At 36.4% G+C, this 18,705-nt stretch overlaps 1 protein-coding gene and 1 long non-coding RNA gene across 2 annotated transcripts in view; one reads left to right on the top strand and one right to left on the bottom strand.

The window, feature by feature from the left end:
* Positions 1 to 18,705, bottom strand: part of LOC133818206 (uncharacterized) — a 30,226-nt gene that overhangs the window by 11,032 nt on the left and 489 nt on the right. The window contains exons 3-4 of the long non-coding RNA XR_009885825.1: positions 4,766 to 4,939; positions 1,791 to 1,948 (exon numbers count right to left, since the gene is read on the bottom strand). This is a non-coding gene — a long non-coding RNA (uncharacterized LOC133818206). The remainder of the gene's footprint in view (positions 1 to 1,790; positions 1,949 to 4,765; positions 4,940 to 18,705) is intronic.
* Positions 701 to 18,580, top strand: LOC133818205 (uncharacterized). The gene is made up of 19 exons (XM_062250945.1): positions 701 to 921; positions 1,882 to 3,846; positions 3,997 to 4,411; positions 4,831 to 5,225; positions 5,327 to 5,698; positions 5,947 to 7,908; positions 8,534 to 8,659; positions 8,760 to 8,897; positions 8,975 to 9,493; positions 9,931 to 10,407; positions 10,996 to 11,121; positions 11,221 to 11,358; positions 11,436 to 13,646; positions 13,839 to 14,057; positions 14,137 to 14,256; positions 14,486 to 14,704; positions 14,783 to 14,902; positions 15,119 to 17,584; positions 17,676 to 18,580. The coding sequence occupies exons 1-19, from the start codon at positions 880 to 882 to the stop codon at positions 18,348 to 18,350; spliced, it is 12,705 nt and encodes a 4,234-aa protein (XP_062106929.1). The 5' UTR covers positions 701 to 879; the 3' UTR covers positions 18,351 to 18,580.

Below are 18,705 nucleotides of genomic sequence, written 5' to 3'. Positions count from 1 at the left end.
GAAAAAAAATTCACCATCCCCAGAGAAGACTATAACCACGTATGATCTACCCTTTCCACAAAAAGGAAACTATTAAAACGTATAGTTAGTTTCTTTCTGAAAGTTAAAAAGAAGTGTTCTCTATTAGACTATTGTGTCTCATGGAATAAGTGTAAGAATATTGAACCATTAATAAGAACATGTGTAACTCCACTAATCACCAATTGGTTTTTAGATGGAGCTCTATGATTCTTGTCATGGTATCAAGAGTCAATTCCCTAGCGGGCATTCGATCCACACCGATCCAAAAAAGTGAGTCAAGCCGCACGAGATCCACATAGTGCAAAAAAACACTTGAGATCCAAAAAAATAAGCGAGCTAAAAAAAAATGAGTCACTTGTGATCAGGTGATATTAGACTGTTGTGTCCCACATGGAATAAGTGTAAGAATATTAAACTATTAATAAGAACATGTGTAACTCTACTAATCACCAATTGATTTTTAGATGGAGCCTAATGATTCTTGTCATTCTCTACCTAAGAAAATTGATCTAAAGGACTAGAATTTCACTAAAGCTGGATTTGTTAAAAAGTATATGAATGATCAATGTAGGACCCCTGCATCAGTGGCCAACTCATCGATTACATTAACATATACCAAGTGGCATTTTGTCAGTTCCTGCATACTTTTGGCAACTTAAGTACCAGGAGAACACTACAGATATCTAATGTTCAAACCAAAAAGTTAAGAAAGAAAATTCAAATACACAGGTCAACTTAAAAAGTTGACAGAATCATCAGAAACACAAAGCCATAAAGCTAGTTTTTGAGTTTGGGATCGAACGATATTTTATTTAATGTTGTTTCACCCTGAATTCAACTAGTTCCTGCAGCATATGAATGGCAACTGAAGCTGATACACCGGATGTCATATTAGATACGGTATGTCATCCTAGAATCTTGATCAATTCTTTGTCAGATGGCTTTTGATGTGTTTTTGCATATCATGATTTTGTTTGATGATATAATATCTAGAATATATTTTTCAGTATCTAAAGATTCTAAACTGCATCATGTTTTTTATGTACTTGTTTTTTCTTTTAGAAGAAATAGCATTTTAAATGATAGACTAATAAACTTGCAAGACCATTTAACTATTGAGGAATAGGAATTATCTTTACTTTCTGCATCTTTATAATTAGATATTCTAAACATTTGATTTCAGTAGAAGACAATTTTAAGTGCATGAAGTAACGATCAAAGCACAAATAGATTTCAACAAACACTAGTTAAGCTTCTTTTTTTTTTTTTTTTTTATGTTATGCATCAAAATACAGCTTTTAAGATTTCTTTCTCACTATAGCAGATTCTTTTAATCCTTTTTTCATTAGAAATTTCATTCCCAAGTACGTCAATAGAGAATTTGGTTTTACACCTTTAGAACAAGATACCAAGTGCTATTTGAATGCGAAAATGATCAAGAAGAAAAGATCCAATTTTAATATCAAGGATCAAGGAGACTCAGAATCCAATTGCCCATGTATGAATTCAACCTTTGTACTTGATTCATAAAACAAATCTAAATAAATGAAGCCTATTCTAAGACGACTCTCAGATCATCCCACAATTCCTCAAACTATCAAAATCTTTTAAATTGCTCTTGGAAAGATTTATGCTTATTATGAAATCAAAGTTTCTATGATTCTGGCCTCATTTAAAGTTAAAAAGAACTATACATTCTATATGGTATTTGTGTGTGCAATTAATTTTCATTACTAAAATAAAAGTGAGAAAATTGTGACTATAAGTACCTCTTTTCACGTCCTACTTAGGTGCTCTGCCTTTATTGTACATGTAAAGCTCCCATATCAAATCTAATGTACATAAAATTTCTTCATGCAGAAAGGTCAAGTGGAAGATGTGTACTTAACTACTGGACAGTTTGAAAAAACTGTCAATGAAGGTTTCTCTGTGGAATTGAAGAAATGTGAAAGTCAGACAAATGAACATTTAGAAACTCACAAAGTCATATCAGAAAACAAGCAAGTTTCAGATAGCACCAAGGTTGAAATCATAAATAATGTGGTTGGCAACAACTTTGGGAACTTAGAGGATGGGAGTTTTTTGACAGCACCCTCAGGTCCCATTGATTGCAATGAAGAGGCTAGTAAACCAGAACATTGTCTGGTTGATGATCTGAATCCATCAGAGATAGAGATTCTGCCAAAAGCAAAGCATCTGGAAAAAGGCCAAGAATTTGAGGTTTCACAAGAAACAATAAGAGAAGGTGAAATAGTGGAAGAGAAAAACCAAGAACCAGATCTTGATGAAAGAAATCATAGTACTGAAACAAGTTCGCATGCTATGGAAGCTGGAGAGCCAAAGTTTGAGGTTGAAGGAGAAGAAATTATGAAGGATAAGATTAATCATGCTCACAATGCGAGTGTAATCTTAAAGCAGCAGGATTCTGTTAATGAAGAAAGTACTGAAAAGGAAACAGAAGACCCGGAGAAAGATGAAAGAGAGAAAATGGAGGAAAGCCAACTGGAGCTATTTAATAGAGAAGTTCCCAGTATATTAGAGGCTACGTTGGATCACAGTAATGAGGTCTCAGTTCATACCCCTGATTTGACAGTATGCAGTGATGTTCAATCAGTCACAAAGACTTGTCTCAAAGATGTAAAGGTAGACAATAACTCCAATATAGAAGCCACACCTTTAAAGGAGGAATATACAGAAGAAAGAGAATTTGAAGGCATCAAGGAAGAAGACAAGTGCATTGATTTGGTGACTGAGAAAAGGGGAAATGAAGTAAATTATTCTAGTGAAAATATTGGCACTGAAGATGAGAAAGATCATTTAATGCTTGACAGTACTGGGGATGCCTCCATCTCAACCATAGCTTTAAGTCAAGAAAGTCAGAGTAATAAATCTGGAGACCATTTGAAGGACAAACTTGACAGGATACTTGCAGCAGATGAAGTTGGTGAGCGAGATGCTGAAATTACAGAAGAGAAGTTTAAAGAGGTTCCTGGTATTCCATGCCAAGAGAAAAACCAAGATAATGATGAAACTAGCAAACAAGAGAAAGATGAAAATCCAATCGAAGATGAATTGCAGGATAAGAGCAGCTCAGTTACTCTCTTTGATACAAAAGCAGAAGATACTAGCCCACACGAATTAAGCAATCCAGAAATTCTCAAAGATTACTCTGAAATCAGGTCAGATTACATAGCCAAAGAGAGCCAAATAGAAGTTACAAAGCAAATTGAGGTCCTTGAGGAAACTGTTCGAGTCAGCAGCACTGAACAAGATCTTGACGGTTCATCCAGGAAAGAAGATATTCATGAACAATGTGAGGAGCTGGATATAACTGAGGCTGTAGTAGAGGAGGCACAAGATAGAGAAAGATCCAATCTCGTGGCCACTAATGACTTTAATAGTACCATCGAATTCGTCCAAGAAGAAAAAATTACAGAATTGGATTCTAGAAAGCATGAGGCTGCGGCAGAGGAGGCACAAGAAGCAGAAGTATCCAGTCCTGTGGTGGCCAAGGGTTCCAGTACTGTCAAACTCATTCAAGCAGAAGAACTTACAGAATTGGATTCTACAAGGCATGGGGAACACACAGACGATAGTTTGTTGCCACAAAATGAACCAGAAGAAAAAAAGCTTCAAACAGACTTGAATGTAATTTCTGAGATTAAAAATGAAGGTCTTGAGGGAGATACTACAACAATTGCCTCCATCAACGAGGAGGGAGAAACCAAAAACATTGAAGAAATCTTTGAGAAGAAAGAGAAGGGAGAGAAGTCAGATCCTACGTGTGAAACAAAAGAAAATGAAATTTCCAATGAAGAGATTATGGTAAAACATGTTTGCAATCTCTTCTTTCAGTTTCTAAAGCTTTTAAATTATATGAAATTTATATAGTAAATCAGGTTCTTCTAGAAGTTTTATCTCAGACATTATACTTTTTCTACCTAATAACTAACTGGTTCCTCTTCTTTCTGGCAGAATACCCCATCAATTCATTCAAATAATAAGATTCAAAGTACAGTAGCTGAATTCCCAATAAATGAAGCAGGCAATTCACATGCTACATGTTTCTTGGTTGAACAAACAAAAGTACAAGAAGAAAAGATTGACGAAGCAGATATAGAATCTTATGAAAAAGATTACAAAGCAAACGAATCATCCAAAAGAGAGGAAAAACCTGATGAAGATAATTTGCAGCATACAATATCTGAGGGAACAGTGCCAACTAAAATAGAACTGGAAACAAGTGAAAGCACTGAGAAACCTGAGGAGGATTGTGGATTGAACTCTAAAGGAAGTTTAAAGACTGAGGCTGCTGGAGAGGACATAGCAGAGGAGGTGAAAAAGGAAGCAGAAATTGCTCATATTGACCCACGAGAATTCACAACAAAAAGTAAGTTTTAGAATGTTCAGAAAATCTATTTTGTTTTCTATACAGTATAAGCATATGTTGCGACAAGAAAATGCAAACATGTATCGAACTATATAGGCTAAAGGCCAACATATTATGCAATTTGGTAACTTAATACACCAAACTCCAAGATGAGGAATTCAATTGTTAGGGGATTTAACACTTATATGTTACATTGGGTAGCAACATTTACAATAAAAATTCATTTTACCTATTATCCAGTTATTCATGTTTGCACAATTGTTTTTGCTAGTCAATAATTATAAACTTTTACAATTGGAAACAATAAAGAGAATTTTAAATATGAAGATTAACTATGAAAAATAGATAATATACCTTATGAGGATGTCATAATTTATGGAGTTTATTGGAGACGTAATAAGCATTTGCATATGATGCAGGTCATGAAACTGAAGAAGGTTCAATGTTAGATGACACTAAAGTCCACGACACAGTTAGAGACATGGCAGACAACCCAATTATACAAGCGGAGATTCCCGAGGACAAAGCCTTGACATCAAGAGATGAAGATGAGAGTCAGAAACTAGAAAGCAAAGGAAATTCTGATAAAGAACAAATTGTTGAAGATGTCAAATTTTCTATACCAGAACCAATCCAATGGGAAACAAGTGAGAACAATCAAAACACAGTAAAAGATGCAGAAGAGTTGAATGAAGAAGAATACCCTACAGAAATCATAAAGGAAGGTCATACAACTGCATTTTCACCAGAGAATATTCAAGAAACATACAAAGAATATGAAAATGAAAATGAAGCAGAAATGGCCAAAGGAGAGGTTAGATTATGCAAAACATTATCAAGCCAGCTTTGTATTATTGGAAAAGTTTAGATTGTAGGTAATTCTAGTCACCAATTTGAAAATTATCTATTCTGCAGGTTGTTGAAGAGGTAGAAAGAACTGGAGCAGGTGAAAGCAATCCATGTGAAGCAAAAAAGGACATTGAAATATTTGCTAATGCTTCATCAGTTAAGGAAGAAGGTACAGACCTGGATCCAATTGAAACTTTGATAAAGGAGAATAAAGTTGAGGGTACATTCTCTACCAATTTATTGAATGACAATGATAGCAATGAAGTCAAAGAATCAGAAAGACCACTAGAGCTAGCATCAACATCTGAAGAATGTCAACAACAGGCTGTACAGAGAGACGAACCAGAAGAGAAATTTGAAAGTTGGCAGCAAGAGACACCTGATGAAAATGAGACAGAACCATCTAGTGAAAATGCCAGAAATATAACCTGCGTAGAGGTATGACTTTAATAAAACTTTTAATATATTGGTTCCTTGTGCAGGTGTAACTTCCATAATGTTCCACTGAAGAACCTACAGAATTAGCTACAGAAGAACAAATAAATTATGCATTTCTGCATTTTTCCAATAATTTCTCTGGTTTTTTCATTAAACATTTAGTACATCAATAGATATAATTAAAATGTTATGCTGCCATGAAGATGAAGAAGAAAAATTGTACTCTAACCAAACAATTTATTCTGCAGATCTCCAAGGAGTTAGAAACACCTGGAGTAGGTGAGAGCATTCCACGTAAGACAAATGAAGATGTTGAAAAGTTTGTTGTTGCCTCATCAGTGAAGCAAGAAGATCAGCATGAAGTAGATAAGGGGCTAGATCCAGTGGACGCCTTAAAAGAGGATATTAAAGATGATGACTCATCATCTACTAAAGCAGTGGAAGAAGATGAAGACGGCAAAATTATAACTGTAGACAGAAGTACAGATATAGCATCAAAATGTAAATCAGATCAACAGCATGCTCTACAGAAAGATGACTTAAGGGAGAAGGATGCAGAATTGCTACTTGCAACGCCTGAAGAAACTGAGACAGAGCCAGCAAGAGATGATGCTGAAAAGTTTGTAGTTGCCTCGTCGATGAAGCAAGAAGATCAGCTTGAAGTAGATAAGGAGCTAGATCCAGTGGATACCTTAAAAGAGGAAACTAAAGTTGACAACTCATTATCTACCACAGCAGGGGAAGAAGATGAAGGCAGCAAAATTATCACTACAGACAGAAGTACAGATATAGCATCGAAAGGTGAGACAAATCAACAATATGCCCAACAAAAAGAGGAACCAAGGGAGAAGCTTGAAGATTTGCTACTTGCAACGCCTGAAGAAATTGAGACAGAGCTTGCAAGTGAAGATGCTGAAAAGTTTGTCGTTGCCTCGTCAGTGAAGCAAGAAGAACAGCATGAATTTAATAAGGAGCAAGATTCAACAGAAGCCTTTAAAGAGAAGACTAAAGTTGATGACTCATTATCTACCAAAGTAGTGGTAGAAAATGAAGACAGCAAAATCATAAATACAGACAAAATTACAGATATAGCATCGAAAGGTGATACAGATCAAGAACATGCTTTACAGAAAGATGAACCAAGGGAGAAGCTTGCAGAATTGTTACTTGCAATGCCTGAAGAAACTGAGACAGGGCTAGCAAGTGAAGACGCTGAAAATTTTGTAGTTGCCTCGTTAATGAAGCAAGAAGATCAGCATGAAGTAGATAAGGAGCTAGATCCAATGGACACCTTAAAAGAGGAGACTAAAGATGATGACTCATTATCTACCAAAGCAATGGAAGAAGATGACAGCAAAATTATAACTGCAGACAGAAGTACAGATACAGCATCAAAATGTGAAACAAATCAACAACATGCTCTACAGAAAGATGAACCAAGGGAGAAGCATGTAGAAATGCTACTTGCAACGCCTGAAGAAACTGAGACAAAGCTTGCAAGTGAAGATGTTGAAAAGTTTGTCGTTGCCTCATCAGATCAGCATGAAGTAGACAAGAAGCTAGATCCAGTGGATACCTTGAAAGAGGAAACTAAAGTTGATGACTCATTATCTACCAAAGCAGTGGAAGAAGATGAAGACAACAAAATTATCACTGCAGACAAAAGTACAAATACAACATCTAAAGGTGATATGAATCAGCAACATGCTTTGCAGAAAGACGAACCAAGGGAGAAGTGTGAAGATTTGCTAATTGCAACGCCTGAAGAGACTGAGACAGAGCCTAAAGATTTTGAAAAGTTTATAGTTGCATCATCAGTGAAGCAAGAAGATCAACACGAAGTAGATAAGGAGCTAGATCCAGTGGACACCTTAAAAGAAGAGACTAAAGCTGATGACTCATTATGTACCAAAGCAGTGGAAGAAGATGAAGACCACAAAATTGTAACCACAGACAGAAGTACAGATATAGCATCAAAAGGTGAAACAGATCAACACCCTCTACAGTTTGACGAACCAAGGGAGAAACATGAAAATTTGTTACTTGTAACGCCTGAAGAAAGTGAGACAGAGTCAGCTTGTGAAGCAACTAGAAATGACACCTACATGGGAAGGGAAGGAATAATTCAAAACCATGAAGAAATCCCAAAAACAGAAACTGGACAAGAAGAGGCAAAGAAAACAGATGACACTGATGATACAGAAAAAGAGGTATGATTAGAATAAGCTTTTCATATGGTGTTTTTATTTTTTTCTCTTCTTTTTCCTTCTGAATTAGAGAAGTTTTTCCCATTTTAGTTATGTTATTAAAACAGTTAGAATATCACAAACAACAAACACCATATAAAGCGATATCAGGTTGTCGCTGATTTGATAGTTAGTTACAATGTCATCCAATTAAAGAATTGAAGTTGAAAAGCAGAGGAAACAAAACTTCATTTTGTGTAATCACATATGTGTGTTTCCACTTGTAGTCAAAACTTTATGCCTAGCATACAAATTTTTGTTCCATCTTGTACAAATATTTCTTCTGCCATACGTTTTATATTATAATTAATCTTGTCACCCTATATTTGCTTTGACAAAAATATGTAGCTAAACTTTCAAAATGCAATCCAAATATGTTGTCATAGCAATGATAGCATTATTTCCCTTTTTTCTAATTCTATGTTTCCTGGTCATATAGAACAGCGGCACTAGTCCTACAAAATAATGTACTAAGAAAACCAAAGAATCACTATTAGAGGAAACTAGGTTTCATCCGCATTGTACACTATTTTCTATACATGTCCTAATAGTCTACTTTTTGTTCAAATCATGATGTTCGGGAATATAGGTGCCCGAGACTACTAGTGCAGGCCAAGAAACCAGAGAACAGGCTTTAAGGGAGCTTGATGGTGATGAAAACTTCTACTCCAAGATTACTGAGACAGAAACAGCTGAAAACACTGAAGAATCTCAGGTATTCATCATTTGAGAATTTAAAGCTTTGAAAAGGGAAAATAGCTAAATGTTTGATCTTCTAAAAGTATCAAACCAATTGTTTCCTGTCTTTTGTTTAGGTAATTACCGGAGTGGAGACAAGACCTCCAAGTATAGAAATAAAAGAACAAAACTTAGACAAACAGAGCGTTGCAGAACTATCCTCTTTATCGCTTGAAGAAGAAATAGTCAAGGAAAGTTCAAAAGAAAGTGAAAAGGTAATAAAGCTTTTGAGTGTACTTTCTGTTTGCTGATTTACATGTTTCTTGGTCACTAAGAATAATCTATAAAACAGAAAGATGCAATATTGAAGCTTCAAGAACAAAATAAGGTGATAGAATTGGTAGAGGAAATAAAACCCGAAAGCTTAGAATACAGTGTGAAGACAAATGAGGACTTCGATGCTACAGAAACTCCAGAGGAAGAAACTCATATTGAAGAAAAAAGCATGAATGAGGCAGCTGTGAAACCGGATAACAAGGAGGTCTTAAGTCGTGATATTACACTTGAAGAGAAGGGCTTGGCAAGCAGTGTAGATATTGAAGTACAATTAGACTCTACCTTACCAGAAATCTTGAGTGAAGAAATGTTTTTGAAAGAAGTACCAGATAACAAGGAGGAGGATAGGATTTATAATGATGTTCCTAACGAGGAGGGACTGGACAACATAGAAACTGGTGTGATACTTGACATTGCTAATAGTATTACCTGCATGGAAGTTGAAGCTATTCAGAACCTTGAAGAAACCTCAGAGACAGAAAAGAAAAAAGACGAGGCAAAGAATCTGAACAGTACTAATGACCAAGACAAGGAGGTATTATTATAAAACAAGTGTAATATATTGGTTTTTATGGTGTGTTCCACTAAAGAATCCTGAAAAGTATCTTCCGGGAAACAAACAAAACTTATTATGGATTATGCATCTGTGTTTTTTAAAAATAAATATTGTTTGTGACCATCTACAACAGAAGTTCTTTTTGTTCCATTTTATGCAAATATTTTCATACATACTGCAAACGAAAAATAAATAAAAGAAAAATGGAACTCAAAATATGTAATGTTAGTTGCATTTATTTTCTTTTCTAATTTTCTCCAATATATTGATATAACATTTGTTAAGTCACAAGATGAAAATGAAGCAAATAAATGCTAAAAGATCATGAATTGGAGGTGAAAAATCATCAAGCCTAGTTTCCCTTTCTAAAAAACTTAAGATTGTGTACTCTAATTTGAAAGTCATTTATTTTGTAGATTTCTGAAGAGTTAGAAACAGCTGGAGGAAGTGAGAGTGTTCCATGCCAAACAAAGGAGGATGTTGAAGGATTTGCTGGAGCCTCATTAGTGAATATAGAAGATCAGAAGGCAATTCATAAGGAGCTAGATCCAGTGGATGCTTTAAAAGAGGAGAATAAAGTTGAGGACACTTGTTCTACCAGAGTAGTGGAAGTTGATGTTGAAAATAATGTTACAACCACTGAAAGAGGTATAGAAGTAGCATTAACAAGTGAAGTAGATAAACAACAAGCAATGCAGAAAGACGAACCAGGAGAAAAGCTTGAAAATTTGCTACATGAGATGCCTAAAGAAAGTGAGACACGACTAGGAAGTGAAGATGTCACAAGTGTTGCGTGTAAGGAAGGGGTAGGAGTAGACCTTAAAGAAACCTCAAAAACAGAAAACAGGGAAGAAAAGGAGAGTACGGATAATGCAATCGACTCAGAAAATGAGGTATAACTGCTATAAATTCTGTATACCTCAGACAAGATTTCCACTCATATGACTAATGTTAATAACTAAGCTTGAAGATCATGAACAACAGTCACTCGTAAAAAACATATCAATCTGTTGCTGCTTTGATAGGTGGGATTAACATGTCGTGCCAGTAAAGAATCAATAGAATTAACAAAAGCATAGCAAACAGAATGTGTACTGTTAGTTATAGTTAAACATTGACTGCGTCTAGTATAAAACTTTCTATTCAATGCATATTACATTTATAACCAATCTTTTCAACATATATTTAAAAATAAAAAAATCAAGTAGCTAAACTTTCAATTGGAATTCAAAATTATGAAAAAGCTCGATGGTGGCATTTATTTATTGAATCTCTTCTCCTTATGGCACAGAATATTAGTACTATTAAATAATTTGTGCAGCCGAAAAAACAATGCCAAGAAACTACCACCCCCCGCCCCCCAAAAAAAATCATTTCAGGGAAATAAGATCCATTTGAACTAATCTCTGCTTGTTATAGATGCTCTAAGTTTTATTTATTTATTTTTGTCTTATATTTGGAAACGTTCTTCTGTCACATAGGTGCTTGAGACTCCTAGTGGGGGCCAAAAAATCAGTGAACAGGTAGTAAGGGAACTTGATAATGCCGAGGACTTGTACCCAAAGCTTATTGATACAAAAACAGCTGAAGAGACCAAAGAATCTCAGGTCTGCTTTATTTGTGAATTTAAAGCTCTACAGATGGTACATAGTTGCACGTTTTATCTTCTAAAATTACCAAACAACTTGTTTCTTAAATTCTTATAGGTAATTACTGAAGTGGAGACAACACCTCCAAGTATAGAAATTAATGAACAAATCTTAGACGAACAGAGCACTGCAGAACTCTCTTCTTCGTCGCTAGTAGAAGAAATGGTTGAGGAAAGCTCAAAGGATATCAACAAGGTACTGAAGTGTTTAAAAGTCCTTTCTATTTGTTAATTTACATTTTTCTTTTCTACTAAGAATTTTCCATAATACAGGGAGAAGACGCGTGTCTTGAACTCAAAGAACAGAATGAGGTGACAGATTTGGTAGAGGATATAAAACCTGAAAGCTTAGAGGACAGTGCAAAGCCAAAGGACTTCTATACTTCAAAAGCAGCAGAAATTGCAATAGAAGAAAAAATTGCAGGAGAAAACTCTCAGGAGAATAGTCTACCTAGAAATGTCGATCTAGATGTACAAGATGACTCTTTTTCAACTAAAACTGTGAACGAAGGAACAAGCTTGAAGGAAGATGAACCCAATATGGAAGAGGGTGTCAAAATCTTTGATATTGCTCCTGAAGAGAAGTGTCTGGTAACTACTGTTACTAGTGAAGTACAATCTGTCTCTGTCTCAGCTGAAATAGAGAGTGAAGAGTCTTGCTTGAAGGAAGCCACACAAGAACAAGAAGAGCAAGTCAATGATTCTAACACTGCTCTTGAAGGGAATAGTCCACCCAACAATGTTGATCTAGATGTACAAGATGACTCTGTTTCAACTAAAATTGTGAATGAAGGAACGAGCTTAAAGGAAGACAAACCCAATATGGAAGAGGATGTCAAAAACTTTGATATTGCTCCTGAAGAGAAGTGTCTGGCAACTGCTATTACTAGTGAAGTACAATATGTCTCTGTCTTAACGAAAATAGAGAGCGAAGATTCTTGCTTGAAGGAAGCCACACAAGAACATGAAGAGCAGGTCAATGGTTCCAACACTGCTCTTGAAGAGAATAGTCCACCCAACAATGTCGATCTAGGTGTACAAGATGACTCTGTTTCAACTAAAATTGTGAACAAAGAATTAATTTTAAATGAAGTTGAACCACATAAAGAAGAGCAAGTCGAGAGCTTGAATATTGCTTCTGAAGATATTGGCTTGGTAACTAGTGTAGATGTTAAGGTGCAATCTGACTCTGACTTGGCTAGGACAGAGAGCAAAGAAACTTGCTTGAAAGAAGTCAAGCAAGGTCATGATGAGCAGGATGATGGTTCTAAAATTTCTCTGGAAGAGAAGGATTTGGCAAACAATGTAGATATTGGTGTTCAATCTAACTCTGTCTCTGCTGCAATTATGAAAGAAGAAACAAGTTTGGAGGACGCCAAACCATATAATGAAGAGCAATTTGTAAGCCATGATATTGGCTCTAAAGAGAAGGGTCTTGAAAGCAGTAAAGATATTGAAGTGCAATCTGACTTTGTCTCAGCTGGAGTAGAAAGTGAGGTAACTTACTTGACGGAAGTCAAACATGATCATGAAACAAGTATGAAGGAATCTGAACCAGAGGATAAAGAGCTAGTCAAAAGTATTGATATTACTTCTAAAGATAAGGGTCCAGTAAGCAATGTAGATCTTGATGTTGTCTCAGGTGGAATTGAGATTGATCAAAATTTCTTCGAAAAGGACAAAGCAAAGAACCAAGAAAACATCAAAACTTTTGATGTAGCTCATGAAGATGAAGGTTTGGGAATTGAAGAAACGAGATTGAAGGAAGCCGACCAAGATGACAAAGGGCAGGTAAACAATTTTGATGTTGCTCCTGAAGAGAAGGGTGTGGCAAGCAATGTAGGTGGCGATGTACAGAAAAAGGAAGATTTAGATTTAGATGAGATCAAAGAAAAGAAGATCCCAACAATAACAGGTGAATGTGTAGAGAAAATAGAACAGGAAGTGGAAAATGTCACTCCTTTTGAGAAACCTCTGGATGGTTTGCCAAAAGATAATCTTCAAGATTCTTCTACAGTCCCATCAAAAGAAACTGAGCCCATGATAACTGAATCAAATGAGACACCGAAGGAGACAACTGCAGATAAAACTGAACGTGAAAATGCAAAGCTGTCAATTACTGCACCAACAAGAGAAGAGGGGTTGTTGCAAAAGGAAGATGACTATACATTGGAGCCTTATGACACTGAGAAGGAAGTTGCAAATGAAGACAGTCAAAAGAAAATGGACCGAGAGCTAGATATTACCCCAGAGATTATCAGTGACAAAATTAGTACTACATCAGAAGATGTAGTAATCTCAAAGAAGGAAGTTAGTGAGGTTTGTAACCTAGAAACTCTTCAAGGCAAAGAACAGTCAGTAAAGATTTTCAACGCGGAAGAGACTGATAATTATGCTGAAAGCAGCTTAAACATGGAAGGGGTACGTACATCACTGGACTTGGAAGCAAATAACACAAAGAACAATGAACTTCCTAGAAACCAGGTTAGATGCAGCAGAATTACATTATTGTAATTAAATATTAATTTAATGATCATTTTATTGATTAATGTTTGCCAACTTATATTACAAAAAAGCTAGTGTGGTCATATGCTATTTATTGTAATTTCATCTCCTGTAAAAGCTATAGTGAGTATTTTTCTCTATTCCCTTACTAATTTATCAGCATGGATCCAGAATCTTGAACCAGGTGATCTGGGTGAGGTGCTTTCATATACATCTGAATCAGTTCACAAAGATCAAACTGAAGAAACACTTACTTTGACAAGGAAGAGTGAAACACTGGGAGAAAACTCTGAAGACATGAAGGAGATAAGTAGGGGAGTAGAGCTCACATTGATGGTTGACGATTATGTCAATGAAACACAAAGGACAGATGAGATCATCACCACTGAGGTAAGTATTTATCTTAATAAAAGTTTAAGCATCTCCTGAAGTTTCCGTTTGTTTTAACACTGTAACATTTGATAAAAAGGTGCATGAAGAAGTTGATAAAGCTGATAAAAGTGAAAACACAAAGGAACAAATCATTGATGGAAAGAGTAACCTAAAAGAATTTCATCCAGAACCCAATGAAGATGAAAGAGTCTTTAAGGTCAGCTAATATCAGCATGAAAAACGTACTTATATTTTTGTGCTTTGTTTAATTACATTCTTGTGATTAAATATTAATTTAAATGATCATTTTATTGATTCAATGTTTCCAACTTCTATTACAAAAGAGCTAGTGTGGTCATATGTTATTTATTGTAATTTCATCTCCTGTAAAAGCTATAGCCAGTATTTTTCTCTATTCCCTTCCTAATTTATCAGCATGGATTCAGAATCTTGAACCAGGTGATCTGGGTGAGATGCTTTCATATGCATCTGAATCAGTTCACAAAGATCAAATTGAAGAAACACTTACTTTGACAAAGAAGAGTGAAACAATAGGGGAAAATTCTGAAGACACAAAAGAGATAAGCAGGGAAGTAGAGCCCACAATGATGGTTGACGATCATCTCAATGAAACACAGAGTACAGATAAGTTCATCACAACTGAGGTAAGTATTTATCTTAATAAAAGATTAAGCGTCTCCTGAGGTTTCCATTTGTTTTAACACTGTACATTTGATAAAAAGGTGCATGAGGGAGTTGATAAAGCTGATAAAAGTGAAAACACAAAGGAACAAAACATTGATGAAAAGAGCAACCTAAAAGAATTTCAGCCAGAGCCCAACGAAGATGAAAAAGTCTTTAAGGTCAGCTAATATCATCATTTTTTTGATAATGGGGGTGGGGGAGGGATTGAATCCTTGACCTCCTCAATAAGAGGAGAGGTGTGGAACCACTTAGGCTAAGCCTAAGACCACAGTCAGCTAATATCATCATGAAAAACGTAGTTATATTTTTGTGCTTTGTTTAATTTCGCTACTTGAAAGTCAACCATACTAACCAGAATCTTACTTGTTAAACAGGAGAAATGCCCTGACCCAATAATCACTGAATTTCTCAAAGCAACAGACTCCAGCGAGAATACATCAGGTGTGAATTCGCAGGCAGAAGAGAACACTACCAAAAGGGTTGAAACACTTGTCACAACCCCACCAAACGAAGAAAAAATAAACAAACAAATAAATCCCCTAAATGACTGCATTGAATTACATGAAGAAAAGATTGAAGAGGAAATCACAGGGGAAGTTGATAATGGTTTGGATAAGAATGATACTTTAACTGTCAAAAAGCCAATGGAAGTGACAAATTTGGAGGAAGCTCAACTGGTTGATGAGTCGGTAAAGGCATTTGATAATGAATCAGAAGAGAGGAATCTAGAGTTACTCAGATCTGAGTGTGCTATACCAGACAAAGTTGAAACCATGAAGCTTGAAGAAAGGTCCTTCAACTTGGAGTCTCTGCATTCAAAACAAAAAGGCACGGAGACAGAGAATATGGTGGAGGAGAATTTGAATGTAAATGAAGTTGAAGAAGCCGAACTAGAGTCTTCTATTGAAGATATCAACACAATTAAGTCAATCCTAGATGGGGAAAGCGTGGACACGGATAAAATTAGAGAAGATGAAATGAAAAATGATCAAGGTCCTGAAGAAGGAAAATCAGAAGAGCAACTGCAAGCACCATCTTCCACGTTACTTCCCGAGCACCAAAAACATGAAACAGAAACCACCATCAAGACGAATGAAGATGTTATTACGGAAGCTGACTTGCGAAGTAGTGACTCTAATGAGAAAGAAGCCCCTTTAACAACATTCTTGCCAAAAGAAGAGCACAGTGTATCAGAACCCCGTGAGGTGGCTGAGGAAAGGCTGAGAACAGATGAAAGTATAGAAGATATCAAAGCAGCTCCTGAAACATTGCCCGGGTATAATCAAGAAATCACTCGAGCAGTAAGAGAAGATGAAGTCACAAGTGGGATTTCAACAGAACAAGTTGAAGAAGCATTGTCATCTGCATTGCTTTCAGAAGAACCTGAAGCTAAAGCTACTGAAGCAGTCGAGAAGACAGAAAATAACACGAGGGAGCTGGAAATTCTTGACAATAAGGAAAACGATTCGTTGGCAACAGATTGTGGAGAAGAGACATACTTGAAGGAAGATTTTGAGGATTTCAAAGTTGAAGAAGAAATTGTAGAAACTCCAGGTACAGTGTTAACCGGAGATGAAAGCATTACCAATCGAGCTAACCCTGATGTGATATCAAAAGATCAATTTCAAATACTGCTTTCCGAGGAGCAAGTGAATGATACTACAACCCCATTCAAGGATGCAGATGAAGAGAACAAAAACGCATTGAATATTCTAGACAGTGAGGATATAAAAGATTTTCGTGCCCCAGCAACTGGCGAAGAGACATGCTTGCAGGAGGAGCCCAGGGGGGTCGAAGTCTCTAATTCGATAGTGGATGTAATGGGTTCAGATGAAGCTGAAGAAAAAAACAAAGGTGCATCTCAAATAGTCCATGAAACTAATTTGCAGAGTACTGAAGCCGTGCTAGACGAAAAAGTAATCAAATGCTCTGAAGAAATAGCGGAAGTGCAACTTGTACAACAAACTGGTGGTATCTTGCTTCTGGGTGAACAGAAAGACGGCATCGCATCCACAACTAGAGCCATAGAAGAAGAAGAAAGCACGAAAGTGGTGGAAGTGATCGCAAAGAATGATGAAGAGACGTGTTCAAAAAAGGAGACCAGAGAGCTTGAAGTCTCTGTTTCAACAGTGGAAGTGTTGGATTCAGATAAGACGGAAGAAATCACAGAATCTACTGAGACAGAGTCGAAAGAACATTCTCCAAACACTGAAGTTGTTAGCAGAGAGATATCCACCGACCAACCTCTCCCAGTTGACAAAGATGAACTCTTCACAGACCAGGCTGTCCCTGCTGGTACATCAACGGAGCAGCTTCAGATACCATCTTCTTCTACTTTGACTCCCAACAAAGAAAATCATGAAGCTGCAGCCATAGTCACGAATATTGAAGAAGATGATGAGAAGTTAAAAGACTATGGTGTTGAAAAGACAGTAGAAGAGATATGCTTGGACAAGGAAGAGCCTAAGAAGCTTCAAGTTTCTGAATTTGAGCCTTGGGTTCATGCTGGTGACGACATACAGGAGCCTAAGAAAGAAGGCGAGAGCCTCAATGAAGTCCCAAAAATAGAGCCACGAGAAACTGAGGAAGACACAGGAAATGCAGAACCAAGAAGAGCAGCCGTAGAAGCTTCCACTCTCGATAGTGGTGAACGTGAGATAGCTTCTGACTTCATCTCTGAAGAAACAAAGTGCCATGAATCGCTCAACACTATTGAAAATGTTGAAATCTTTGAAAATCATCTCAAAGTAGCAACAACCGATTTGACCAATGAAGAGTATCAGCGTGAGATCATTACTGAAGCGGAAAAAGACATAACAAAGGTTATTTTAGAAAAAGAGGTTAGTAACAGGAAACTCTTTTCTTTCTTTTTTTCTTCTTTTGTTAGCCCAAACACAAACTAAAATAGTCAACGATTAATCTCATATGCAGGCACTAACAAGCATAGAACTTTCACACGAGAAAGAGAGTCTCGGCGTTGAAGAAGCCCAAAGCTCCCATGAAACATGTAAAGAGCAAAGTCCAATGGAAGCAGACACCGCTGAGATCGCAGCAGCAAAAATCACAACAAGCGCTAAGGATGCTCCAAAAACTCTTCCAGACCCAGTTGAAGAAACTTCACAAAGAGCAGAATCAAAAGACATAAAATCCAGAAACGAAACGTGGGTTGGTGATAGAGAAATCAAAGGTGAGCAATGCGGAAAAGAAAAAGAAGCAGTGGGTGATTCAGGTGAAAGAAAAACAGGAACTGAATCAGCAGTGATTTCGCTATCTGAACTCATACAGAGCTCAACAGAAGAAAATACTGAAGTGGTTGAAAAATTATCCAAAGAAAAGGAGCCAAAAAGCAGCAAAGAGGTAGAACACGATCAAGCTCATGAAGAAGATGATGAAGAAGAGGAGGAAGAACATGAAGATGAAGATCACCCAGATGCACCAATCCTAGTACAGGCCTCAAACGACATTGATGCCAAAGCTGCACGTAAGAAATCTCAAGGCCTATTTTCAGGGGTTGGGTCAAAGGTGAAACACTCGATCTCCAAGGTCAAGAAAGCCATTACAGGCAAGTCTTCTCATTCCACTAAGACACAACCCAGCAGCAGTTAGAAAGCTCAATTTGGGTGCCTAAAAATATTTATTATTTTCGTACATATATGGGTGATTCACAATTGTTTGAGTGATGCTTTGAATAAGCTATAAGAGGTTTGATTAATTTTTGATTGAGTGAAAGTGTGGTTTACCAGTTTTACAGCTTGATTTTGAGGTTTGTTATTTTGTACAAAAACATCTGTAATTTTCATACAATGTTATGTAATATTTACATAAAATACCTCAGATATACATGCATACAGATATATATACATATACATAACAAATTAAGCAAACAATAAACTGGAATTGTAAAATACATATGAGATCTGTTTAAGAAGAAGGTTTTTCATTCCAACCAAAGAAATCGGAG

The sequence above is a fragment of the Humulus lupulus genome, chromosome 2 (assembly GCF_963169125.1).
Source record: "Humulus lupulus chromosome 2, drHumLupu1.1, whole genome shotgun sequence".
Taxonomy (NCBI): domain Eukaryota; kingdom Viridiplantae; phylum Streptophyta; class Magnoliopsida; order Rosales; family Cannabaceae; genus Humulus; species Humulus lupulus.
This window is presented reverse-complemented; position numbering and strand designations above follow the sequence as displayed.